Source organism: Macaca mulatta, chromosome 16, assembly GCF_049350105.2.
Source record: "Macaca mulatta isolate MMU2019108-1 chromosome 16, T2T-MMU8v2.0, whole genome shotgun sequence".
In the NCBI taxonomy this organism is placed as follows: domain Eukaryota; kingdom Metazoa; phylum Chordata; class Mammalia; order Primates; family Cercopithecidae; genus Macaca; species Macaca mulatta.
This window is the reverse complement of record NC_133421.1, coordinates 46,931,252-46,958,498: the sequence shown is the minus strand read 5'-3', so window position 1 is coordinate 46,958,498 and position 27,247 is coordinate 46,931,252. Positions and strand designations below refer to the sequence as shown.

At 44.1% G+C, this 27,247-nt stretch overlaps 1 protein-coding gene across 13 annotated transcripts in view; it reads right to left on the bottom strand.

The window, feature by feature from the left end:
- The window catches only part of ACACA (acetyl-CoA carboxylase alpha), a 330,020-nt gene that overhangs the window by 237,037 nt on the left and 65,736 nt on the right, over positions 1 to 27,247 (bottom strand). For 9 of the 13 annotated variants that reach the window (XR_013405782.1, NM_001266778.1, XM_077969318.1 and 6 more), the window contains 2 exon segments: positions 17,347 to 17,393; positions 7,381 to 7,633 (listed from right to left, as the gene is read on the bottom strand). Coding sequence is in view for 12 of the 13 variants with exons in the window: in NM_001266778.1 (NP_001253707.1) it covers positions 7,381 to 7,633; positions 17,347 to 17,393 (300 nt within the window). In the remaining variant the exon portion in view is untranslated. 13 annotated transcript variants of the gene reach the window in all.

The following is a 27,247-nucleotide window of genomic DNA, read 5'->3' as shown; positions in this document are numbered from 1 at the left end:
CAGCAGACCGGCAGACTTGTGATGGCAGAATGACGAGGCAGAGAAAGAGAGGAAGGATGTCTGGACACCGAGGGGAATTCAACCGGAGGTGGTCAAAGAGTCTGAATCAAGTGCCAGGAGCCTGATTCCAGGGGAAGACCACCTCCCTACTCCAGCCACTCCTTCCGGCTCCCCATCCATGTCGCTGACAGCCACTTCCACCACTCAATAAACCTTGCACTCATCCTTCGAGCCCACATGTGATCCAATTTTTCTGGTACACTGGGCAAGAGCTAAGGATACAGAAAGCTGTCACACTGGCCCTCTGCCCCTGCAATAAGGCAGAAGGTCTATTGAGCTGGTTAACACAAGCCATCTGCAGACAGCAAAGCTGAAAGAGCACACTGTAACACATGCTCATTTGGGCTTTGGGAGTCATAGACACCACCCCCAGATGGTGCCGTGGGGCTGGAGCCCAAAAGTGCTTCCCATGGCTGCTGCACTTGCCCATCTGCATCCTCCCCTTAGGGGTTTGAGCAGTGGGGCAACCAAAGGAGCGAGACACATCCCTGTGGCACATCCTGCAAGGGAAATGAGGGAATTCTCCTGTTTCACTGTAACATGAAGTATACACTGGGCAAGGTAGCTCACACGTGTCATCCCAGCACTTGGGAAGGCCAAGGCTTGATCACTTGAGGCCAGGAATTCAAGACCAGCCAGGGCAACATAGCAAGACCCCATCTCTAAAAAAATTTTAAAAATTAGCTGAGCACGGTGGTACACACCTATAATCTCCACTACTCAGGAGGCTGAAGCGGGAGGATTGTTTGAGCCCAGGAGTTCAAAGTTAGTGAGCTATGATTGCACCACTGAACACTTCAGCCTGGGTGATAGAGTGAGAACCTGTCTCTAAACAAACAAACAAAAAACCCATACATGTAGCACAGGATAAAAAAGATTTAAAGAAAAGACACTATGCTAGACAGTAAGGTGGTGGATTTTTTAAAAAGAGGAAAGAAATCACACTATGCTAAGAGGTAAAAGACCCAAATGTAGAGATAACCTGTTCCAACTGCACTTAAACCAGAAATTCAGCTTAGTAGTTGACAAATTGTTTATACCTCTGGTTGGTTGATAGCACGTGGTGAATTTTAAGTATGCAAAACTATCTGACCTCAAGTGACATCCCACAGGAGCAGAGAAACTGCCAATATCCATACAACTACATAGCTATGTTATATGCCAGTTTGATAATCATACACTGGTTATCAAAATTAAGATGTCCACTGGCCAGGTGCCTGTACTCCCAGCACTTTGGGAGGCCAAGGCGGGTGCATCACCTGAGGTCAGGGGTTCAAGACCAGCCTGGCCAACATGGTGAAACTCTGTCTCTACTGAAAATTCAAAAAATTGGCTGGGCGCAGTGGCTCACACCTGTAATCCCAGTACTTTGGGAGGCCAAGGTGGGCAGATCACCTGAGGTCGGGAATTCAAGACCAGCCTGACCAACATGGAGAAACCCTGTCTCTACTACAAATACAAAATTAGCCAGATGTGGTGGTGCATGCCTGAAGTCCCAGCTACTCAGGAGGCTGAGGCAAGAGAATCGCGTGAACCTGGGAGGCGGAAGTTGCAGCGAGCCGAGATCACGCCATTGTACTCCAGCCTGGGCAACAAGAGCGAAACTCTGTCTCAAAAAAATAAATAAATAAGCGAGGCGCGGTGGCTCACGTCTGTAATCCCAGCACTTTGGGAGGCCAAGGCAGGCAGATCATGTGAGGTCAGGAGTTCGAGACCAGCCTGACCAACATGGAGAAACCCCATCTCTACTAAAAAAATACAAAATTAGCTGGGCATGGTGGCACATGCCTGTAATCCCAGCTACTCGGGAGGCCAAGGCAGAAGAATCACTTGAACCTGGAAGGCGGAGGTTGCAGTGAGTGGAGAGCATGCCACTGCACTCCAGCCTGGGCAACAAGAGTGAAACTCCGTCTCAAAAAAAAAAAAAAAAAATAGCCAGACGTGGTGGTGCATGCCTGTAATCTCAGCTACTCGAGAGGCTGAGGCAGGAGAATTGCTTGAACCGGGGAGGCAGAGGTTGTGGTGAGCTGAGATCGTGCCATTGCACTCCAGCCTAGGGAACAACAATGAAACTCTGACTCAAAAAAAAAAAAACAAAAAAAATTTTTTAAATAAATAAGTAAAATAAAATAAAATGCAAAAAATTAGCCGGGCATGGTGGGCTGGGCACAGTGGCTCATACCTGTAATCCCAACACTTTGGGAGGCCGAGGCAGGCAGATCACAAGGTCAGAGACCTGCCTGACCAACATGGTGAAACCCGTCTCTACTAAAAACACAAAAATTAGTCAGGCGTGGTGGCACGCACCTGTAATCCCAGCTACTCAGGAGGCTGAGGCAAGAGAATTGCTTGAACCTAGGAGGCAGAGGTTGCAGTAAGCCAAGATGGCAACACTGCACTCCAGCCTGGGGACAGAGCGAGACTCCGTCTCAAGAAAAAAAAAAAAATTTGCTGGGCACGGTGGTGAGCACCTGTAATCATAGCAACTCGGGAGGCTGAGGGAGGAGAATTACTTGAAACCAGGAAGCAGAGGTTGCAGTGAGCCAAGATCGCACCATTGCACTCCAGCCTGGACAACAAGAATGAAACTCAGTCTCAAAAAACAAAACAAAAAAAAGTCCATATTTAGCCTTTCTTCTCAAATGTTCAATTGAATACTAATGAATTCCAGAAATACATCAACCTGGCTGATATCTCAACCTCTAGCTGATCTTATCTAAAAATAAAAAGCCAAATCAGTTGTCTACAGTGAGGTCTGTATATTTCCACCAAGCTGTAACTACTTTTTACTTAGGGTCTTCTTTTCTTTTTTTTTTTTTTTTTTTTTGCTGTGATGGCCAGGCTGGAGTGCAATGGCAGAATCTCGGCTCACCGCAACCTCTGTACCCCCAGGTTCAAGCGCTTCTCCTGCCTCAGCCTCCCAACTGGCTGGAACTACAGGCATATGCCATCATGCTCAGCTAATTTTGTATTTTTAGTAGAGATGGGGTTTCTCTGTGTTGGTCAGGCTGGTCTTGAACTCCTGACTTCAGGTGATCCGCCCACCCCAGCTTCCTAAAGTGCTGGGATTACAGGCGTGAGCCACCACGCCCAGCCAGGGTCTTATTTTCAAATGTTTGGGTCATAAAGCTTAGAAAGCGATTCACCCAGCTGGGCATGGTGGCTCACACCTGTAATCCTAGCACTTTGGAAGACCAAGGCAGGCGGATTGCCTGAGATCAGGAGTTCAAGACCAGCCTGGCCAATATGGTGAAACCCCATCTCTACTAAAATACAAAAAATTAGCCGGGCTGGTGGCACATGCCTCTAGTACCAGCTACTCAGGAGGCTGAGGCACAAGAATATCTTGAACCTGGAAGGCGGAGACTCTGTCTCAAAAAATAAAAAAAAAAGGCCGGGGTCAGGCACGCTGGCTCACACCTGTAATCCCAGCACTTTGGGAGGCCAAGGCAGGTGGATCACCTGAGGTCGGGTCTAGCCTAACATGGAGAAACTCTGTCTCTACTAAAAACACAAAATTAGCCTGGCGTGGTGGCGGGCACCTGTAATCCCAGCTACTCGGGAGGCTGAGACAGGAAATCGCTTGAACCCGGGAGGTGGAGGTTGTGGTGAGTGGAGATTGTGCCACTGCACTCCAGTCTGGTCAACAAGAGCGAAACTCCATCTCAAAAGAAAAAAAAAAAAAAAAAAAAAAGGCTGGGCATGGTGGCTCACGCCTGTAATCCTAGCACTTTGGGAGGCTGAGGCGGGCAGATCACCTGAGGTCAGGAGTTCGAGACCAGTCTGGCCAACATGGTGAAACCCCGTCTCTACCAAAAATACAAAGCTTAGCTGGGCATGGTAGCAGGTGCCTGTAATCTCAGCTACTTGGGAGGCTGAGGCAGGAGAATCGCTTGAACCTGAGAGATGAAGGTTGCAGTAAGCCGAGATGGTGCCACTGCACTCCAGCCTGGGCGACAGAGCAAGACTCCTTCTAAAAAAAAAAGAGAAAGAAAAAAAAGTGATTCACCCAGTCTTTCATTGGACTCTAGGAAGTACATGAAGCAAATAATTTCCATCGCAGGAAAAGTCTATTTTCTATTTGGCTCATCCAACATACCACTAGACTTCTCAGCACCTAAACTTGAGAGAGAGACTCAGTCCCATCTTACATTATGGCAGTTACTTCCTTTGGTTTCAGATGACCTCCAGTTAACATCTCCTAGGAATGTACCTGCCCCCTTAATCTATGTCACCCGTGAAGGATTAGGCTATTGGTTCTAAGAACTAATCTTAAACTCAACTTAGTCTCTATTTAACTTTGAGTTCCAGGAGTGAAAAAGAGTATCTGAATCATTATCTTCAAATTTATAGATGACTCCAAGGAGATAATATGTAGTGTCCATGGTCACACACCTAATTAGTGACAGATGTCATGACAGAGGTCTTTCACCTATCAAATGAATTTGACTCAATTAAAATTACCCCAAAGGTCATCATATCCAGAAGTGACTTAAGGAATGGATAAACAGAAAACGTTTTTTCTATTTTGGAATGTTAGCTATCTGAGGAGTGAGTTGGAACTGGCATTGTCTCCTTTCCATGCCGCTGATCACACTTCAATCCACGGCCCCTCCACGAGCTACGGACATGATTTTTGCAACAGTAAGGCATGCAAAAAAATTCCAGACACTCATGCCACTGACCACATAGACTTTGCATAAGAGCCATCAACTTTGGGAATGACTTGGCAACTACAGACTGCCTTGGGATATCACTAGCTGAGTTTCTTATAATGCGTTTATATCACCATTGCCAAACTCAGTTTCCTAATCCAGCAAATGGATATTATGTTTCACATAGACTCCAACTGGACAGATTTCTCAAGATGCTGTGTGGTTTTATGGATTTGGAGTTAAACCAGTCTTTCTCACGAGGGGCACTATGACATTTTGAGTAGGAGATTTCTTGGTTGTGTAGGATTATCTACTATACCACAGAAGGTTTAGTATCATTGGTCCTTTGTCCTCTAAATGCAAGTAGTCCCACCAGTCACAACCCCCCTACAAACACTTCCAAATGACCTCAAGAGAGAAGAATGCCACCACCAGTATTAACCTTAAAGCCAACCATTAAGTGAACTATAAAATAAAAAATGTTTACATAAAGATAAAATACTTTAGTATTTTACATAAAGATAAAATATTTTAGTGGCCACTAAAATACTGCTCTCTATTCCTCTTTTTAACCCAGAGATAATGCTTTGTTCACTAACTCCATCAGACCAACTTTGTCTGAACTAGTTATATAATTAAGACACCTGTATGGATGGGGAAGTAGAGTAGAAAAGTTACTGAAATAAAATCAGGATATGAGTTTGATTCCAAGTTCTCCGGCTATTCAAACTTAGGCAAGTTATTTCTCCTCACTGGGCCTTAGTTTTCCCAACTATTAAAAAGTATTTTATGGCCAAATGTGGCGGCTCATGTCTGTAATCCCAGCACTTTGGCATGCCATGATAGGAGGATTGCTTGAGGCCAGGAGTTCAAGACCAGCCTGGGCAACATAGCAAGACCTCTGTCTCTATTTAAATTTTTTAAATTAATTTTTTTAAATAAGATAAAATAAAAAGTGTCAGGTTAAATTATCTCTCTGGTTTATTACAATTCTAGGAATCTGTGAAGTAAAACATAATTAACTTGCTTTACACTTTTCTTTTGACCTCTACATAGCTAAATGAGGGTGATCACTAACAAATACTGCCTAGTCTCCCAGAAGCCCGGATTCCAAGCCTTAGGGATAACAGTAAGACAGAACACTCACATCCAGCTAGATCTCATACAGGATTTTATTATGGAGTCAGTATATTTAATGTATAAAACAGAGCTGAATTATTTTATGACCCAGTAATAATAGAGGTACCAAGATAATAACAGCAGCAACAGCCACCCTAACTTATGTTTATCTAGGATACACCTATAATCTGAATGCTGGCTGTACACAACAATCACCTGGATACCTTAAAAAAAAAAAGCCCCAGTTCCACACCAAGCCAGTATCAAATGAATCAAAATCTCTAGGGATGGGGCTTATCTCCCAAGGCTCCCTGAGGTGATTCTGATGAACAGTGAGAACCAAGAACCACTGATCCAGACCTTTTAATCCAAGAACTGAAAAGCAAATGACCAAAAGTTAGTATCTCACACGCTAGTTATATAATCAAACATTGATAAATAAAAACAATCTAGTGTTACTATGTACTGACATTCTCAGTTACAGAGAATTGTGTTTCTAGAGAAAAAGGAGAGCTCTATTAACAGCCCTTAATGGGGACTGGCCCTGCTAGAAACAGAATATAACTTCCTGACAATCTGACGAATCAGTTCAAAAAAACTTACTACGAAGTTGACAACCCCTGGAAAATTCCTATCAATCATCAAGATAGTTAAAACCATGTTAGTCAAAGTAGTGCAAAGACTGAAATTCCTCAACCTAATTCTTACTCACTAGCTCTCACTAAAAGACCTAGCAGGTAGAAGTGGCCGGGTGTAGTGGTTCATGTCTTTAACCCCAGCACTTTGGGAGGCTGAGGCAGGCGGATCACTTCAGGCCAGGAATTCAAGACCAGCCTGGCCAACATGGCGAAACCCGGTGTCTACCAAAAACAACAAAAATTAGCTAGGCATGAGGGCACGCACTTGTAGTCCAACCTATTCAGGAGGCTGAGGCAGGAGAATCTCTTGAACCTGGGAGGCGGAGGTTGTAGTGAGCTGAGATTGTACCACTGCACTCCCATTTGGTGACAGAGCAAAAAAATAAAAATAAAAATAGGCTGGGCGCGGTGGCTCACACCTCCAATCCCAGCGCTTTGGGAAGCTGAGGCGGGTGGATCATGAGGTCAGAAGTTCAAGACCAGCCTGGCCAACATGGTGAAACTCCATCTCTACTAAAACTACAAAAAATTAGCCAGCTTGGTGGCAGGTGCCTGTAATCCCAGCTACTTGGGAGGCTGAGGCAGAAGAATTGCTTGAACCCAGGAGGCGGAGGTTGCAGTGAGCTGAGACCGCACCGCTGCACTCCAGTTTGGGCAACAGAGCAAGACTCCGTCTCAAAAAAATAAAAAAGAAAGACCTAGTAGAACATGAAAAATTTGATGGAAACATACATGATTTCTGAAAAATACATCATTTATGACTTCCTCAACAAAGCTTTGAGTCCAGTGACATAGGAAAAGTCAAAGCAGTCTTCGCTAAAATCATTCTTGCTCTTTTCAGAACATAATCAGCAAAACTAACAAGACAGACCAATAAATAATAAGTAGACCATTAAACTCTCTCTTACCTTATGTGCAAGGCCAGGCCATCCTGTAGGCTAGAGATCCCCAAATCAGAGAGTGTATCTGAGCCAACAGAAGCAGGTGACAAAGAACCCTCCTTCTCCTCCAGTAGGTCCAGCTTCACCAGGTTGCTGATCTCATCCTCTGAGTTATCTTCAGACACAGAACCAATTATGAATCGAGAGTGCTGGTTCAGCTCCAGAGGTTTGGCCAAGGGAGATGGTTCATCCATTATTCCTCCAAAATGAGCTCTTAGAGCTATGGAGAAAATGAAGTGAGAAAGGCAGGTTATGAATAATAATCTATATCTGAGGTCAGCCAGAGGTTATATCTAATAGACCACAGCTGAGACTTGGAAGCAAGGCAGTTTGAGAACTAAATTCCTTGGCTATTTTATTTCAGGGCCTTTAATTTCTATAAGGGAGGAAAATTGAGATCATGATAACTATGCCCATAAATTAAAACCAGTTCCCTTTTCCTCAAAGAAATTTTTCTCAAAAACCTATAAGCCATTCCTAATCTCATTATCATTTGGTGGTATCCAAGAAATAATTATGATCAATGGGGAAACCTTTGCAGTAGGCAAAAGCTGCTTGTTGTGATATTGCTATTTTGGTTGTTAGTAATAGGGGGAACAAATGGTAAGGGTTTGGATAGAGTGATGGTTGTTTGAAATGATATTTAAACTACATAATGCTCATCTGGCTTCAAACACTATATACTGAGAGGCTATAACTTTTATTTTATTATTTATTTATTTATTTGAGACAGGGTCTCACTCTGTCACCCACATAGCATGCAGTACTACAATCACGGTTCATTGCAGCCTCAAACTCTTTGGGCTCAAGTGATCCTCCTACCTCAGCCTCCCCAGTAGCTGGAACTACAGGCACGTGCCACCATGGCCGACTAATTCTATTTTTTTGTGTGTGTGTGTGACAGAGTCTCGCTCTGTCACCCAGGCTGGAGTGCAGCGGTGCGATCTCCACTCACTGCAAGCTCCGCCTCCTGGGTTCATGCCATTCTCCTGCCTCAGCCTCCCAAGTAGCTGGGACTACAGGTGCCCGCCACCACGCCTGGCTAATTTTTTGTATTTTTAGTAGAGATGGGGTTTCACCGTGTTAGCCAGGATGGTCTTGATCTCCTGACCTTTCGCCTCGGCCTCCGAAAGTGCTGAGATTACAGCCGTGAGCCACAGTGCCTGGCCCATTTTTTTTTTTTTCTTTTTTGAGATGGAGTTTCACTCTGTCTCCCAGACTGGAGTGCAATGGCGCAATCTCAGCTCACTGCAACCTCCGCCTCCTGGGTTCAAGCAATTCTCTGCCTCAGTCTCCCAAGTAGCTGGGATTACAGGTACCCACCACCATGCCTGGCTGATTTTTGTATTTTTAGTAGAGATGGGGTTTCACTATCTTGGCTAGGCTGGTCTTAAACTCCTGATCTCGTGATCTACCCACCTCAGCCTCCCAGAGTGCTGGGATTACGGGCGTGAGCCACTGTGCCCAGCCTAATTTTTAAATATTTTATAGAAATGGGGACTCCCTATGTTGCCTAGGCTGGTCTTGAACTCCTGGGCTCAAGCAATCTTCTCACCTTAGGCTCCCAAACTGCTGGGATTACAGGCGTGAGCCACTGTGCCTGGCCTATGAATTTTACATATGTGTATACTTTTAAAACAAACTCCAGATAGGTGATTTTTAATTAAAAACAAAAACTTTGCTTGTCCTCGTGAGTTTTTTCTTAAATTATGCATTTTAAAATTTCACCCCAAAATGACTACTTTTGGCTCTAATGTGCTGACATTGATATAATGAGAAAGTGAATCTATCACCAAATTTAAAATCTATAATCATCTCAAGTAAGTATAATTTTTCTAAAGGTAGGGCCTTATTAGTTAGGATTAGATACTGCCAATAGCTAACTAAGAAACTAATTAACAGCAAACCATCATGGCACGTGTTTACCTATGTAACAAACCTGCATGTTCTGCACATGTATCCCAGAACTTAAAGTATTAAAAAAAAAAAAAGAAAAAGAAACTAATTAATAAAGACCAAAACAGCAACATTCATTCTCTTTTATGGAATGAAGTGCTGCCCATAAAAATTTAAAAATACTTTTTAAAAACCAAAATAAGAGCTCACAACAATAAAAACCCAAACTAAATGAAACAATATTTATTCTGTCATCTCAAAAACCACATTTTAAAATTTCAAAACTACAGATCAACTCAGTATTAAATAGCTTGTACCCAGATCAATTATTTTAATTCAGAAAATAAGCCTGGGCACAGTGGCTCACGCCTATAATCCCAACATTTTGGGAGGCAGAGGCAGGAGGATTGCTTGAGTCCAGGAGTTCAAGACTAGCATGAGCATCAAAATGAGATCCCATCTCTACAAAAAAAAAAAAAAAAAAAAAAAGATTGGCTGGACGCAGTGGCTCACACCTGTAATCCCAGCACTTTGGTAGGTCGAGGCGGGTGGATCATCTGAGGTCGGGAGTTCGAGACCAGCCTGGCCAACATAGTGAAACCCCGTCTCTACTAAAAATACAAAAATCAGCTGGGTGTGGTGACACACGTCTATAATCCCAGCTACTTGGGAGGCTGAGGCAGGAGAATCGCTTGAATCCGGGAGGCAGAAGTTGCAGTAAGCCGAGATCATGCCACTGCACTCCAGCCTGGGCAACAGAGCGAGACTGTGTCACACACACACACACACAAAAAGACAAAGGAAAAAGATTAATTCAGGAAATAATAATTCCCATTTGTGGACCTTTTAGAGATTCTCTTGACTGATCCTGACCTCAACTTGTATACTGATGGAAGTTCCTTTGCAGAGAAAGGACTTCAAAAAGTGGGTTATGCAGTGGTCAGTGATAATGGAATACTTGAAAGTAAACCCCTCACTCCAGAAACTAGCGCTCAGCTGGCAGAACTAATAGCCCTCACTCGGGCAATAGAATCAGGAGAAGGAAAAAGGGTAAATATATATACAGACTCTAAGTATGCTTATCTACTCCTCCATGCCCATGCAGCAATATGGAGAGAAAGGAATTCCTAACTTCTGAGGGAACACCTATCAAATCAGGAAGCCATTAGGCAATTATTACTGGCTGTACAGAAACCTAGAGAGGTGGCAGTCTTACACTGCCGGGGTCATCAGAAAGGAAAGGGAAATAGAAGGGAACCGCCAAGCGGATATTGAAGCCAAAAGAGCTGCAAGGCAGGACCCTCCATTAGAAATGCTTATAGAAGGACCCCTAGTATTGGGTAATCCCCTCTGAGAAACCAAGCCCCAGTACTCAGAAGAAGAAATAGAATGGGGACCCTCATGAGGACAGAGTTTCCTCCCCTCAGGATGGCTAGCCACCGAAGAAGGAAAAATACTTTTGCCTGCAGCTAACCAATGGAAATTACTTAAAACCCTTCACCAAACCTTTCACTTAGGCATTGATAGCACCCATCAGATGGCCAAATCATTATTTACTGGACCAGGCCTTTTCAAAACTATCAAGCGGATAGTCAGGGCCTGTGATGTGTGCCAAAGAGATAATCCCCTGCCTTATCGCCAAGCTCCTTCAGGAGAACAAAGAACAGGCCATTATCCAGGAGAAGACTGGCAACTAGATTTTACCCACATGCCCAAATCTCAGGGATTTTAGTATCTACTAGTCTGGGTAGATACTTTCACTGGTTGGGCAGAGGCCTTCCCCTGTAGGACAGAAAAGGCTCAAAAGGTAATAAAGGTACTAGTTCATGAAATAATTCCCAGATTTGGACTTCCCTGAGGCTTACAGAGTGACAATGGCCCTGCTTTCAAGGCTACAATAACCCAGGGAGTATCCCAGGCATTAGGTATACAATATCACTTACACTGCGCCTGGAGGCCACAATCCTCAGGGAAGGTCGAGAAAATGAATGAAACACTCAAATGACATCTAAAAAGGCTAACCCAGGAAACCCACCTCACATGGCCTGCTCTGTTGCCTATAGCCTTACTAAGAATCCGAAACTCTCCCCAAAAAGCAGGACTTAGCCCATACGAAATGCTGTATGGACGGCCCTTCCTAACCAATGACCTTGTGCTTGACCAAGAGACGGCCAACTTAGTTGCAGACATCACCCCCTTAGCCAAATATCAACAGGTTCTCAAAACATTACAAGGAGCCTGTGCCCGAGAAGAGGGAAAGGAACTATTCCACCCTGGTGACATGGTATTAGTCAAATCCCTTCCCTCTAATTCTCCATCCCTAGATACATCCTGGGAAGGACCCTACCCTATCATTTTATCTACCCCAACTGCGGTTAAAGTAGCTGGAGTGGAGTCTTGGATACATCAGACTCGAGTCAAACCCTGGATACCGCCAAAGGAACCCGAAAATCCAGGAGACAACGCTAGCTATTCCTGTGAACCTCTAGAGGATCTGTGCCTGCTCTTCAAACGACAACTGGGAGGAAAGTAACTAATATCGTAAATCCCCATGGCCCTCCCTTATCATATTTTTCTCTTTACTGTTCTCTTACCCCTTTCACTGTCACTGTAACCCCTCCATGCCGCTGTATGACCAGTAGCTCCCCTTACCAAGAGTTTCTATGGAGAATGCGGCGTCCCGGAAATATTGATGCTTCATTGTATAGGAGTTTATCTAAGGGAACCCCCACCTTCACTGCCCACACCCATATGCCCCACAACTGCTATAACTCTGCCAGCCTTTGCATGCATGCAAATACTCATTATTGGACAGGGAAAATGATTAATCCTAGTTGTCCTGGAGGACTTGAAGCCACTGTCTGTTGGACTTACTTCACCCATACCGGTGTGTCTGATGGGGGTGGAGTTCAAGATCAGGCAAGAGAAAAACATGTAAAGGAAGTAATCTCCCAACTGACCCGAGTACATAGCACCCCTAGCCCCTACAAAGGACTGGATCTCTCAAAACTACATGAAACTCTCCGTACCCATACTCCCCTGGTAAGCCTATCTAATACCACCCTCACTGGGCTCCAGGAGGTCTCGGCTCAAAACCCTACTAACTGTTGGATGTACCTCACCCTGCACTTCAGGCCATACATTTCAAACCCTGTACCTGAACAATGGAACGACTTCAGCACAGAAATAAACACCACTTCCGTTTTAGTAGGACCTCTTGTCTCCAATCTGGAAATAACCCACACCTCAAACCTCACCTGTGTAAAATATAGCAATACTATAGACACAACCAACTCCCAATGCATCAGGTGGGTAACTCCTCCCACACGAACAGTCTGCCTATCCTCAGGAATATTTTTTGTCTGTGGTACCTCAGCCTATCGATGTTTGAATGGCTCTTCAGAATCTATGTGCTTTCTGTCATTCTTAGTGGCCCCTATGACCATCTACACTGAACAAGATTTATACAATCATGTCGTACCTAAGCCCTGCAACAAGTACCCATTCTTCCTTTCGTTATCGAAGCAGGAGTGCTAGGTGGAGTAGGTACTGGCATTGGTGGTATCACAGCCTCTACTCAGTTCTACTACAAACTGTCTCAAGAACTAAATGGTGACATGGAATAGGTCGCCGACTCCCTAGTCACCTTGCAAGATCAACTTAACTCCCTAGCAGCAGTAGCCTTCAAAATCAAAGAGCTTTAGACTTGCTAACTGCCGAAAGAGGGGTAACCTATTTATTTTTAGGGGAAGAATGCTGTTATTATGTTAATCAATCCGGAATCGTCACCGAGAAAGTTAAAGAAATTCGAGATCGAATACAAGGTAGAGCAGAGGAGCTTCAAAACACTAGACCCTGGGGCCTCTCAGCCAATGGATGCCCTGGATTCTCCCCTTCTTAGGACCTCTAGCAGCTATAATATTGCTAACTCCTCTTTGGACCCTGTATCTTTAACCTCCTTGTTAAGTTTGTCTCTTCCAAATCGAAGCTGTAAAACTACAAATGGTTCTTCAAATGAAGCTCCAGACGCAGTACATGACTAAGATCTACCACAGACCCCTGGACCAGCCTGCTAGCCCATGCTCCGATGTTAATGACATGGAAGGCACCCCTCCCAAGGAAATCTCAACTGCACAACCTCTCCTACGCCCCAATTCAGCAGGAAGCAGTTAGAGCGGTCGCCGGCCAACCTCCCCAACAGCACTTGGGTTTTCCTGTTGAGAGGGGGGACTGAGGGACAGGACTAGCTGGATTTCCTAGGCCTACTAAGAATCCCTAAGCCTTGCTGGGAAGGTAACCGCATCCACCTTTAAACACGGAGCTTGCAACTTAGCTCACATCTGACCAATCAGGTAGTAAAGACAGCTCACTAAAATGCTAATTAGGCAAAAATAGGAGGTAAAGAAATAGCCAATCATCTGTTGCCTGAGAGCACAGCGGGAGGGACAATGATCAGGATATACACCCAGGCATTCGAGCCAGCAGCGGCTACCCTCTTTGGGTCCCCTCCCTTTGTATGCTGTGTCTTCACTCTATTAAATCTTGCAACTGCAAATAAATAAATAAATAAAACCTAATTGTGATTTTGAGGTGCTCTAAGATATGGCACATTAATAGATAATAAATGTATTATTAATAACTCTGTATGCTATAACCCACTGTGAAGTATGAAAGTAGGTGGACAATAGTGCTCCTTGACATCAGATGAGAAACCATCAATACTTTAAAATGTTTGGAAATCACCACTGAACATGTGAAAATTACATATGCACGATTGTTCTGGTGTAATTCGTGAGTCACAGTTTATTCATTTACAGAGACAAACAGCATTTATAAACGTTAGAGTAGTATGATCCTCAAAGTGTGGTCCCTGGACCAGTGGCATCCCGTGGGAACTTGCTAGAAGTGCAAATTCTTGGGCCCTACCCTAGACCAACTAACCGTATCAGAACCTACAGGTCAGCATCTATCAATCTATGCTTTCACAAGCCCTAAAGGTTGAGAATCACTGTGTTACAAGAATAAAACAGTAATTAACAAATCGGCAGGACTGCTAAAACAAAACTAAAGAAAACCTATACCAGCCTGGGCACCATAGTGAGATCCCATCTCTAAAAAAAATTGTTTTGAATTACCTGGGTATGGTGGCATACACCTGTAGTCCCAGCTACTGGGGAGGCTGAGGTGGGAGAATTGTTTGAGCCCAGGAGCTCAACACTGCAGTGTGCTGTGATAGCACCACTGTACTCCAGCCTTGGTGCAGAGCAGGACTCTGTCTCAAAAAAAAAAAAAAGAAAGAAAACTACAGATATTTCCTTTTTTTTTAGAGGCAGGGTCTTGCTCTGTCACTCAGGCTAGATTGCAGTGGCATGATCCTCATTCATTGCAGCCTCAAACTCCTAGGCACAAGCAATCCTCCTGCCTCAACCTCCCAAATAGCTGGGACTACAGGCATGCACCACTATGCCTGGCTACTTTCTGTTTTTTTGTACAGACAGTCTCCACATGTTGCCCAGCCTAGTCTCAAACTCCTAAGCTCAAGTGATCCACCCACCTTGGCCTCCCAAAGGGTTGAGATTATAGGTGTGAGCCACTGAGCCCAGCCTAACATTTCCTGAAAGTGAACTGGAGATTACTTTAGCTAACTTTTATCTTTAAAACTATAATCAGCCGGGCGTGGTGGCTCACACCTGTAATCCCAAGCACTTTGGGAGGACGAGGCAGGTGGATCACGAGGTCAGAAGATCGAGACCATCCTGGTTAACACGGTGAAACCCCATCTCTACTAAATATATAAAAAATTAGCCGGGTGTAGTGGCGGGCACCTGTAGTCCCAGCTACTCTGGAGGCTGAAGCTGGAGAATGCTGTGAACCCAGGGGGCAGAGCTTGCAGTGAGCAGAGATCACGCCACTGCACTCCAGCCTGGGCTACAGAGTGAAACTCCATCTCAAAAATAAAATAAAATAAAATAAAATTAGAATCAAATATAAAAGTATCATGCAACGTGAGCCAAGGTTGCCACTACACTCCAGCCTGGTGACAGAGCGAGACTCCGTCTCAAAAAAAAAAAAAAGTATCATGCAACGGAAAAAATTTGCTGTCTAAATTTACTATACATTTCTCCCTTGAAATATTAGGTCTTGCCGGGCGCGGTGGCTCAAGCCTGTAATCCCAGCACTTTGGGAGGCCGAGACGGGCGGATCACGAGGTCAGGAGATCGAAACCATCCTGGCTAACATGGTGAAACCCCGTCTCTACTAAAAAATACAAAAAAAACTAGCCGGGCGAGGTGGCGGGCAACTGTAGTCCCAGCTACTCGGGAGGCTGAGGCAGGAGAATGGCATAAACCCAGGAGGCGGAGCTTGCAGTGAGCTGAGATCCGGCCACTGCACTCCAGCCTGGGCCACAAAGCGAGACTCCGTCTCAAAAAAAAAAAAAAAAAAGAAATATTAGGTCTTAAAAAAAGTTCAAGACCAGCCTGCCCAACATGGGGAAACCCCATCTCTACTAAAAATACAGGCCAGGCGCAGTGGCTCATGCCTGTAATCCCAGCACTTTGGGAGGCCGAGGCGGGTAGATAACCTGAGGTCAGGAGTTTGAGACCAGTCTGGCCAACATGGCAAAACCCCGTCTCTACTAAAAATACAAAAATTAGCTGGGCGTGGTGGCGCGTGCCTGTAATCCCAGCTACTCAGGAGGCTGAGGTAAGGAGAATCACTTAAATCTGGGAGGTGATACAGTGAGACTCTTTAAAAAAAAAAAAAAAAAAAAAAAAAAAAACCTTTAAAGGGCTCCTATTATTTTTGGCCAGGCACAGTCGCTGTCTGTAATCCCAGCACTTTGGGAGGCCAAGGCGGGTGGATCACCTGAGATCAGGAGTTCAAGACCAGCCTGGTCAACATGGTGAAACCCCATCTTTACTAAAAATACAAAAAATTAGCCAGGCGTGGCAGTGGGCACCTGTAATCCCAGCTACTTGGGAGGCTGAGGCATGAGAATCGCTTGAACACAGGAGGGAGAGGTTGCAGTGTGCTGAGATTGCGCCACTACACTCTAGCCTGGGTGACAGAGACTCCCTCCGTCTCAAAAGGAAAAAGAAAGGAAGGAAGGAAGGAAGGAAGGAAGGAAGGAAGGAAGGAAGGAAGGAAGGAAGGAAGGAAGGAAGGAAGGAAGGAAGGAAGGAAGGAAGGAAAAAAGGCAGAGAGGGAGGGAAAAGGGGAAAAGGGAGGGAAAAGGGAAGAAAGGGGGAGGGAGGGGAACGTTCCAACAGACTGACTACACTGAAGAACACCAAAAGTTACAACAGCAAAAACCCTATTTCACATTTACAGCAGTAAATAGTTAAGTTTAAAAATAACAGTAGATCCAAAAAATAAAATCCCATCCCAACTAACAGAACATAATGAGTGCCTTCTTCACAAGGTAAGTAAACAAGGCACTCAGGTGCAGATTCCAGCTTGCAGTCTGACTGAAGTTAGGTGACCACACAAAAGAGAAAATCCACAAAAAAAGGCAGAATTCTTTGATTCCATGGGAGAAGAAAAAGAAAGAGTTAATAAAACATGGTTTCTGGGCTAATAAGTGAGAGTCTCAATAAGGCCAACTTCAAGTTCCTAGCTAAGAAGACCATGAAGGCAGCCTTTTCTAAACGGTTACGTAGATTGGAGGCAACTCAGTGTGAACAGCTAAAAAGCCTGTCCAGCAACCGTACTGAATAGTATTTCCCAGGCACGAGCCTACAGACCAACAGAAAAGAGAGGTCATGTATGGAAAATCACTGAGTAGCTGTCCAGACACTCTAGAAGCTACTCCACAGCCTGTCTCATTTCCACTGATTCTAATCCTGAATTAAAGAGAGAACACAGTTGAGTACCATTGTTAGACTCTTTGTTCACTTCAGGTTCTCCACCCTAAATCTGCCTGTATTATTTTGGGGAAGTCAACTTTCAACACAAAAGCCTACAGTTTGATATTTTACAACATGAACAAAATTTTTATCACATTGTAAACAAGAAGGAGTATTATTTGTAACTGACCTCTTATAATTCTTATTGTCTGAGTAGATATCCACCTCCAAAAAGAACTAAAGAGAGAAAAAGAGAGAAAGATTTTAAGGTTTTTTTTTTTTTTTAAAGAAACAAACTTTTGTCAATTCCTGTTTTGCTCAGCATAATACAAAGGTAATAATATACAAAGTATCTATTTTTCTGGTCAAATCTATTATTTAACTTAAAGCACAAAGTTTAGCAGTTTAACTATTATTCAATTCTGTAAAACAAACACATTACATACTTTATTGTTTATGAAAATATTAAACAATAGAACAAGCTTACCATTTCATAAGGTGGCTTTTCCTATTGTATACTCGACGAATACATTTCAACATTTTCATTTCTAATATTTCATCAAAAAAGAGGCAGTGGGGAGAAGAGAACCACTAGATTCTCTACAATTCACTTAAGCTCTGATTATGTTTCCAAGCGGTTACACCTACCCACAAAGGTTGGGAGCCAGGGGGAAGACAGAGCACCCATTATACTAAGTCCCTAAACTGTAAGAGATCAAAGAGTCTCTAGCAACTCCCCAAATCCTGGATTTCCTTCTTAAGCCTGACAATTTAAATGTATCTAGGGTAGAAATTCTCAACTCTGATTATGTTTAAGAATCACCTGTGGAGCTTTTAAAACTTGTACAAAGTCTAAACTCCACCCTAGATCTGCTGAATCAGAATTGCAGCTAGAGGCCCAGGGATATCAACTTTAAGTTCCACAGTTAATTGACATTGATGCAAATACAGGGTTGAGAACCACTGGTTCAGGACAGAGAAGAAACAAAAGGAAAGAACCTATCACACTGATAGGGAAATCTAAAACTTCCAAGAGAGGACCCCTAAATGACAAGGGACAAGATTTAGGATATTAGGACTTACGCAGTTATGGAATCTGAGCTAGTATTATTCCCTACAATTGAGAAGAGGAAGGAAAAAGTTTGGATCATGTAACCAAAGATGCAGTGAAGCTGGAGTTTCTTTTTCTTTTTCTTTTTATTGAGTCAGTGTCTCAATCTGTCACCCAGGCTGGAGTGCAGTGGTACAATCTCAGCTCAATGCAACCTCTGCCTCTCGGGTTCAAGCGATTCTCCTGCCTCAGCCTTCCAAGTAGCTGGGATTACAGATGCATACCACCACACCTGGCTGATTTTTGTATTTTTGTATTTTTAGTAGAGACAGCGTTTCACCATCTTGGCCAGGCTGGTCTCGAACTCCTGACCTCACGTGATCCACCTGCCTCAGCCTCCCAAAGTGCTGGGATTATAGGCGTGAGCCTCTGCGTCCAGCCCAGAGATATTTTTCTAAATAAATACAACAGATGTTACCAAATTTAGTTAGCATATTCTACTTGAACTCAAATTACACTGTATTTTCCAAACAATTCTAATAAAGAGGCAGCAATTAGTTTTCGTAGCCACTGATAAAAGTATACAAGCTTATACAACATGTCCTTGCCTCTTACGTCATAGTAAGTTCACTTAAATGTTTTCAAAGAGGCCCGGTGCAGTGGCTCACGCCTGTAATCCCAGTACTTTGGGAGGCCAAGGCAGGTGGATCACGAGGTCAGGAGTTCAAGGCCACCCTGGTCAAGATGGTGAAACCCTGTCTCTACTAAAAATACAAAAATTAGCCAGGTGTGGTGGCGGGTGCCTGTAATCCCAGCTACTTGGGAGGCTGAGGCAGAGAACTGCTTGAACCCAGAAGGTAGAAGTTGCAGTGAGCCAAGATTAAGCCACTGCACTCTAGCCTGGGCGACAGAGTGAGACTCTGTCTCAAAAACAAACAAACAAAAAAAGATGTTTTCAAAGAGAATAAGTGAATTTGCCTTTTTCATTTTGTCATTTATTTTTTAATGGATTTTATTTTTTAATTCAGTGATTCATAAAAGGATTACAGAGAATTTTATTTTAAAAACTATTTTAATTTACCACAAGTTTTAAATTTTAAAATAACAAGAACTTGTGTTCCAAATAGTGAAACAGATGCTGATTATTCAAAGATAAATAAGATTTGTCCCTAGCTAAGTGGCTATAGACATCTAATTACACAATTACAGTAGTATAATAATCTCTGAAAACACTTACAAAAAATATAAATAAAAAAGATAAAAAATAAAAAAGAACTTAAAAAATTTTTTTAAAAAGAAAAAAAACCCTCTAGGCCAGGTGTGGTGGTTCACACCTGTAATCCCAGTATTCTGGGAGGCGGAGACAGGAGGATGGCTTGAGCCCAGGAGTTTGAAACCAGCCTGGGCACCATGGTGAGAACCTATCTCTAAAAAAAATTGTTTTAAGTTAAAATAATAATGTAATTTAAAAAATAATAATCTCGCCGGGCGCGGTGGCTCAAGCCTGTAATCCCAGCACTTTGGGAGGCCGAGACGGGCGGATCACGAGGTCAGGAGATCGAGACCATCCTGGCTAACACGGTGAAACCCCGTCTCTACTAAAAAATACAAAAAAAAACTAGCCGGGCGAGGTGGCGGGCGCCTGTAGTCCCGGCTACTTGGGAGGTTGAGGCAGGAGAATGGCGGGAACCCGGGAGGCGGAGCTTGCAGTGAGCCGAGATCCGGCCACAGCACTCCAGCCGGGGTGACAGAGCGAGACTCCGTCTCAAAAAAAAAAAAATAATAATAATAATAATAATAATAATAATCTCTAGGTGTAGAAACACAAAAGAAGGGTACTTTGTCCAAACTTGGAGGTGGAGTAGGAAGATATTAGAAATGAATCTGGAAAGATAAGCAAGGAGGGAGAGGAAGAAGCATTCCATGTAGAAGGGACATTTGAATAAGAACCAGATGGTAGAAGATGCAACCTTACGAGAAATACTAGATATGAATGGTTATAATAGAGCTCGAAGTCATTTCCTTCAGGAACCAGCTAGAAGTTTTTTTTCTTACTGTTTGTTTGTTTTTTGAGACAGGGTCTCTCTCTGCCACCCAGGCAATTTTCTTGGCTATGAACAGTGATCATAGCTCACAGCAGCCTCAAACTCCCAGGCTCAAGTGATTTTCCTGGCTCAGACTCCAAAGTAGCTAGGACTATAGGCACACGCCACTACAGCTGGCTAACTTCTTTTATTTTTAGTAGAGACAAGCCTGAACTTTAGTTTGAGACCAGCCTGAACTTGCTATGTTGTTCAGGCTGGTCTCAAACTCTTGGGCTCAAACAATCCTCCCACCTTGGCCTCCCAGTTTTGGGATTACAGGCATGAACCACCATGCCCAGCCACTTTTTGTTTTTTTATAAACCGAGAGAGTATTCTTTTAGGGTACAGCAGTCAGAGGAAATAACATAATGTAACTGTCTGTCCTATTTCCCATTTCTCAGTCCAGGGATGTATAGTATTTTTCAAGGATGTAGCTGGTAAAAGCTCTCATATCTTTCCAGAAATCTTTAAATAAATCTTGCCAAACTTCTGAAGAAAGATAGTGTGTTGGGCTGGGCATGGCAGCTCACACCTGTAATCACAGCACTTTGGGAGGATAAGAAGGGTCGACTGCTTGAGGTCAGGAGTTCGAGACCTGCCAGGCCAACATGGTGAAACCCCGTCTCTACTAAAAATACAAAAATTAGCTGGGCGTGGTGGTGTGCACCTGTAATCCCAGCTACTCAGGAGGGGCTGAGGCAGGAGAATCGCTTGAACCCAGGAGGCAGAGGCCACAGTGAGCTGAGATCATGCCACTGCACTCCAGCCTGGGTGACAGAGCGAGACTCTTTTTCAAAAAAATAAATAAAAATAAATAAATAAACTAAAAAGACATAACCCACAAAAAGACCAAAAAAGAAATTAAAAAGTCTGGGTAGACAACAGGAAGACAATTTTCTTGGAAAGCAGACAGAAGAGCAATAAATGACTAGGCAAGCCCAAGAAAACTGAATCATAGCTCATCTGTGGTAAACTTACAATCAACACAATTTATATCATAGAGTCCCCAAAATGTTCAGAAAGTGGAGGTGAAAGAGAGCTAAAGAAAATAAGGAGGATTGGTTGAAACTGTTTCCGAAGCTTCAGATCATTAGATTTTCTCCCCCGCTAGTGAGGTCAGGTGCCTGCTGCTACCATCCTGAGACTTTAGGTTTATTCTCTAGAAAGGGTTAAACAGAGGGTTTCTAGATTGGGGGATACCAGCAACAGTAAGGGGCAGGGTACAATACTGAAAATGAATAAATTAAGTCAATATATTGAATAAGATTTCCTGGTCCTCTTTCCCTAATTGTCACCCTCCCAGAGAGAGATTAGAGGATCCTTCTTTTTTTTTTTTTGAGACAGAGTCTCACTCTGTTGCCCAGGCTGGAGTCCAGTGGCATGATCTCAGCTCACCACAACCTCTGCCTCCCAGGTGCTAGAGATTCTTCTGCCTCAGCCTCCCGAGTAGCTGGGACTACAGGCCTGCACCACCATGCCCAGCTAATTTTTGTATTTTTAGTAGAGACGGGGTTTCACCATATTGGTCAGGCTGGTCTCGAACTCCTGACCTCGTGATCCACCTGCCTCGGCCTCCCAAAGTGCTGGGATTATAGGTGTGAACTACCGCGCCCAGCCTAGAGGATCCTTCTTTGGAGAATCTGACCAGCTCAAGGAGAAAAAAAAACCTAAAGTTACTAACATCAACATCCCTAATTGACTTGCCCAACCAGATTACAATGTAGTAAGCTAACCATCTCTAATCAGCTTTCAATACTTCCTCTTAAATATAAACAGACAATAAAGATTACCAGATGTCTGAGAAAAACTTCAACACGAAAGACTAAAAACAAATAACTACCTATAGATTTTTAAAAATGTAACTTGAAGAAAAGAGATTACAGGGCACAAGAAACCATTAAAAACTACAGGGTCGAGGGGAGGGAAGCAACTTCACCACCTGTGTGGTATTTTCCCAAAAAACCCATGACCCTAGTCTAATCATGAGAAAATATCAGACAAATTTGTATTGAGGGACATTCTACAAAATACTTGACCAGTACTATTCAAAATCACTAAGCCATTACAAAAAAGGAAAGACTAAGAAACTATAACAGATCAGGGGAGATTAATGAGACATGACCACTAAATAAATGTGATATCCTACATTAAATGATGGAATAGAAAAAAAGCCACTAAAAAAGAAAAGGTACAGAAGGCCAGCATGGTGGTTCATGCCTGTAATCTCAACACTTTGGGAAGCCTAGCCAGGAGGATCACTTGAGGTTAGGAGTTTCAGATTACCATGAGCCATAATGGAGCCCCTGTACTCCAGCCTGGGTGACAGAAAGGGACCCTATCTCTGGAGGAAAAAAAAGAAAAAAAACAGGAAATAGAGTTTTATAGTTTAGTTACTATTATACCAATGTTAATTTTATAGTTTTGACTAAAGTATTATGGCTAGCTGGGCAGGGAGGCAGGCACCTGTAATCCCAGCTACTTGGGAGGCTGAGGCGGGAGAATCACTTGAACCCAGGAGGCAGGGGTTGCAGTGAGCCGAGATTGTGCCACTGCACTCCAGCCTGACCAACAGAGCAAGACTCTCTCAAAAAAAAAAGTATTTTGGCTATGTAAATAAGATATTAACATTTGCCTACCTGAGGGTAGCAGATGGGAGGAGGAAAACAATAAGAAAAAATATCTTTTGAGGCCAGACGTGGTGGCTCATGCCTATAATCCCAGCACTTTGGGAGGCCGAGGCGGGCAGATCACCTGAGGTCAGGAGTTTGAGACCAGCCTGGCCAACATGGTGAAACTCCATCTCTATTAAAAATACAAAAATTAGCTGGGTGTGGTGGCACACACCTGTAATCCCAGCTACTAGGGAGGTTGAGGCACAAGAATAGTTTGAACCCAGGAGGTGGAGGCTACAGTAAGTTGAAATCGTGCCACTGCACTCCAGCCTGGGTGACAGGGCAAGACTTCATCTCAAAAAAGAAAAAAAAACAAAAAGTATCTATTGAATACTAGGCCTAATTAGTATCTGGGTGATGAAATTATCTGTACAACAAACGCCCATGAGTTTACATATATAACAAATCTGCACATGTACCCCTAAACCTAAAATAAAAGTAAAAAAAAAAAGATATTAATGATCAGTAAGCCCTGATCAAGAGTACGCAGGAACTCTATGTTCTACTTTTGCAACTTTTCTGTAAGTCTAAAATTACTATCTTGGCTGGGTGCGGTGGCTCATGCCTGTAATCCCAGAACTCTGGGAGGCTGAGGCGGGTGGATCACCTGAGGTCAGGAGTTTGAGACCAGCCTGGCCAACATGGTGAAACCCTGTCTCTACTAAAAATACAAAAATTAGCTGGGCATGGTGGCAAATGTCTGTAATCCTAGCTACTCGGGAGGCTGAGGCAGGAGAATCACTTGAACCTGGGAGGTGGAGGTTGCAGTAAGCTGAGATCACGCCATTATACTCTAGCCTGGGCAGCAAGAGCAAAACTCCACCTCAAAAACAAAAACAAACAAAAAAAAAATTACTATCTTGAAAAAAACCTGAAGTCTAAAGGGACCATTGTTATTATCCTGAAAGAGCTAAGAGAAGATATTATATACATAAAGCACAAATGGATTTTGTTTTTTTTTTTTGAAACAGGGTCTCACTCTGTCACGCAGGCTGGAGTGCAGTGACGTAATCACAGTTCACTATAGCCTTGACCTCCTGGGCTGATATGGTTTGGCTGTGTGCCCACCCAAATCTCATCTTGAATTCCCAGGTGTTGTGGGAGGGACCTGGTGGGTGGTAACTGAATCACTGGGGTGGGTCTTTCCCATGCTGTTCTTGTGATAGTAAGTCTCACAAGATCTGATGGTTTTAAAAATGCGAGTTTCCCTACACAATCTCTCTTTGCCTGCTACCATCCATGTAAGACGTGACTTGCTCCTCCTTGCCTTCTGCCATGATTGTGAGGCCTCCCCAGCCATATGGAACTGTAAGTCCATTAAACCGCTTTCTTTTGTAAATTGCCCAGTCTCAGGTTTGTCTTTATCAGCAGCATGAAAATGGACTAATACAGTAAATTGGTACCAGTAGAGTGGGGGACTGCCTGAAAAGACACCCAAAAATGTGGAAGCAACTTTGGAACTGGGTAACAGGCAAAGGCTGGAACAGTTTGGAAGGCTCAGAAGAAGACAGGAAAATGTGGGAACACTTGGAACTCCCTAGAGACTTGTTGAATGGCTTTGACCAAAATGCTGATAATGATATGGACAATGAAGTTCAGTCTGAGGTGGTCTCAGATGGAGATAAGGAACTTCCTAGGAGCTGGAGCAAAGATGACTCTTGTTATGTTTTAGCAGAGACTAGCAGCATTTTGCCCCTGGCCTACAGATTTGTGGAACTCTGAAGTTGAGAGAGGTGATTTAGGGTATCTAGTAGAAGAAATTTCTAAGCAGCAAAGCATTCAAGAGGTAACTTGGGCGCTGTTAAAGTCATTCAGTTTCAAAAGGGAATCAGATGGGGTGGAACCTCGCACAGAGCCCCTACTGGGACACTGCCCAATGGAGCCGTGAGAAGAGGGTCACCATCCTCCAGACCCCGGGATGATAGATTCACCAACAGCTAGCACCATGCACCTGGAAAAGCTGCAGACACTCAATGCCAGCCCATGAAAGCAGCCGGGAGGAAGGCTGTATCCTGCAAAGCCACGGGGGTGGGGCTGCCCAAGACCATTGGAACCCATCTCTTGCATCAGCACGACCTCAATGTGAGACACGGAATCAAAGGAGATCATTTTGTAGCTTTAAGATTTGATTGCCCTGGCCAGGCGCGGTTTCACACCTGTAATCCCAGCACTTTGGGAGGCCGAGGCAGTTGGATCACAAGGTCAGGAGATCGAGACCATCCTGGCTAACACGGTGAAACCCTGTCTCTACTAAAAATACAAAAAAATTAGCCAGGCATGTTGGCGGGCACCTGCAGTCCCAGCTGCTCCAGAGGCTGAGGCAGGAGAATGGCGTGAACCTGGGAGGCGGAGCTTGCAGTGAGCCGAGATTGTGCCACTGCACTCTAGCCTGGGCTGGAGCAAGACTCTATCTCAAAAAAAAAAAAAAAAAAAAAGATTTGATTGCCCTGCTAGATTATGGAATTGCATGGAGCCTGTAGCCCCTTTGTATTGGTCAATTTCTCCCATTTGGAACGGCTATATTTACCCAATGCCTGTATTCCCATTGTATCTAGGATGTAAATAACTTGCTTTTGATTTTACAGGCTCATAGGTAGAAGGGACTTGCCTTGTCTCAGATGAGACTTGGGACTGTGGACTTTTGAGTTAAGGCTGAAATGAGTTAAGACTTTGAGGGACTGTTGGGAAGGCATGATTGGTTTAGAAATGTGAGAACATGAGACCTGGGAGGGGCCAGGGGCTGAATGATATGGTTTGGCTGTGTCCCCACCCAAATCTCCTCTTTAATTCCCACATGTTATAGGAGGGACCTGGTGAGAAGTAATTGAATCCTGGGGGTGGGTCTTTCCCATGCTGCTCTCGTGTTAGTGAGTAAGTCTCACGAGTTCTGATGGTTTTTTTTTTTTTTTTTTTTTGAGACGGAGTCTCGCTCAGTCGCCCAGGCTGGAGTGCAGTGGCCGGATCTCAGCTCACTGCAAGCTCCGCCTCCCGGGTTCACGCCATTCTCCTGCCTCAGCCTCCCGAGTAGCTGGGACCACAGGCGCCCGCCAGCTCGCCCGGCTAGTTTTTTGTATTTTTTAGTAGAGACGGGGTTTCACTGTGTTAGCCAGGATGGTCTCGATCTCCTCACCTTGTGATCCACCCATCTCGGCCTCCCAAAGTGCTGGGATTACAGGCTTCAGCCACCGCGCCCGGCCCTCTGATGGTTTTAAAAACGGGAGTTTCCCTGCACAAGCTCTCTCTTTGCCTGCTTCCATCCATGTAAGACATGACGTGCTCCTCCTTGCCTGCCACCATGATTGTGAGGGCTCCCTGGCCATATAGCACAGTAAGTCCATTAAACCTCTTTATTTTGTAAATTGTCCAGTCTCAAGTACGTCTTGATCAGCAGTGTGAAAACAGACTAATACACGGGCTCAAGTGATCCTCCTACCTCAGCCTCCTGAGTAGCTGGGACTAGGTGCACACCACCACACCCAGCTAGCTTTCTTGTAATTTCTGTGGAGATGGGATTTTGTCATGTTGCCCAGGCTGATCTCAACCTCCTGCTCAAGCGATTCTCCAGCCTCAGCTTCCCAAAATGTTAGGACTGCAGGTGTGAGTCACCACAGCTGGTCTGAAATTTTTTTTTTTTTTTTTTTTTTGAGACGGAGTCTCGCTCTGTCGCACAGGCTGGAGTGCAGTGGCCGGATCTCAGCTCACTGCAAGCTCCGCCTCCTGGGTTTACACCATTCTCCTGCCTCAGCCTCCCGAGTAGCTGGGACTACAGGTGCCCGCACCTCGCCTGGCTAGTTTGTTTGTATTTTTTTAGTAGAGATGGGGTTTCACTGTGTTAGCCAGGATGGTCTCGATCTCCTGACCTCGTGATCCGCCCGTCTCGGCCTCCCAAAGTGCTGGGATTACAGGCTTGAGCTACCGCGCCCAGCTGAAATATTTTTAAAATAACTGTTTTAGGCCAGGTGCAGGGGCTCCCACCTGTAATCCCAACACTTTGGGAGGCTGAGGCAAGAGGGCCACTTAAGTCCAGGAGTTCCAGACCAGCCTGAGCAATAAAGCATAATGCCATCCCTATTTATATATATATATATATATATATATATATATATATATATATATATACATAAAATTTAACAAGAAAGAATTTTGAAAAGCTAAAAATATGATCACAGCAACGAAAAAACTCAGAAGAAGAAAACTCAGAAGATTGAAGAAAAGCTTTCACAAATCAGAATAGAAAGTCAAAGAAGGCCAGGTGTGGTGGCTCATGCCTGTAATCCCAGTACT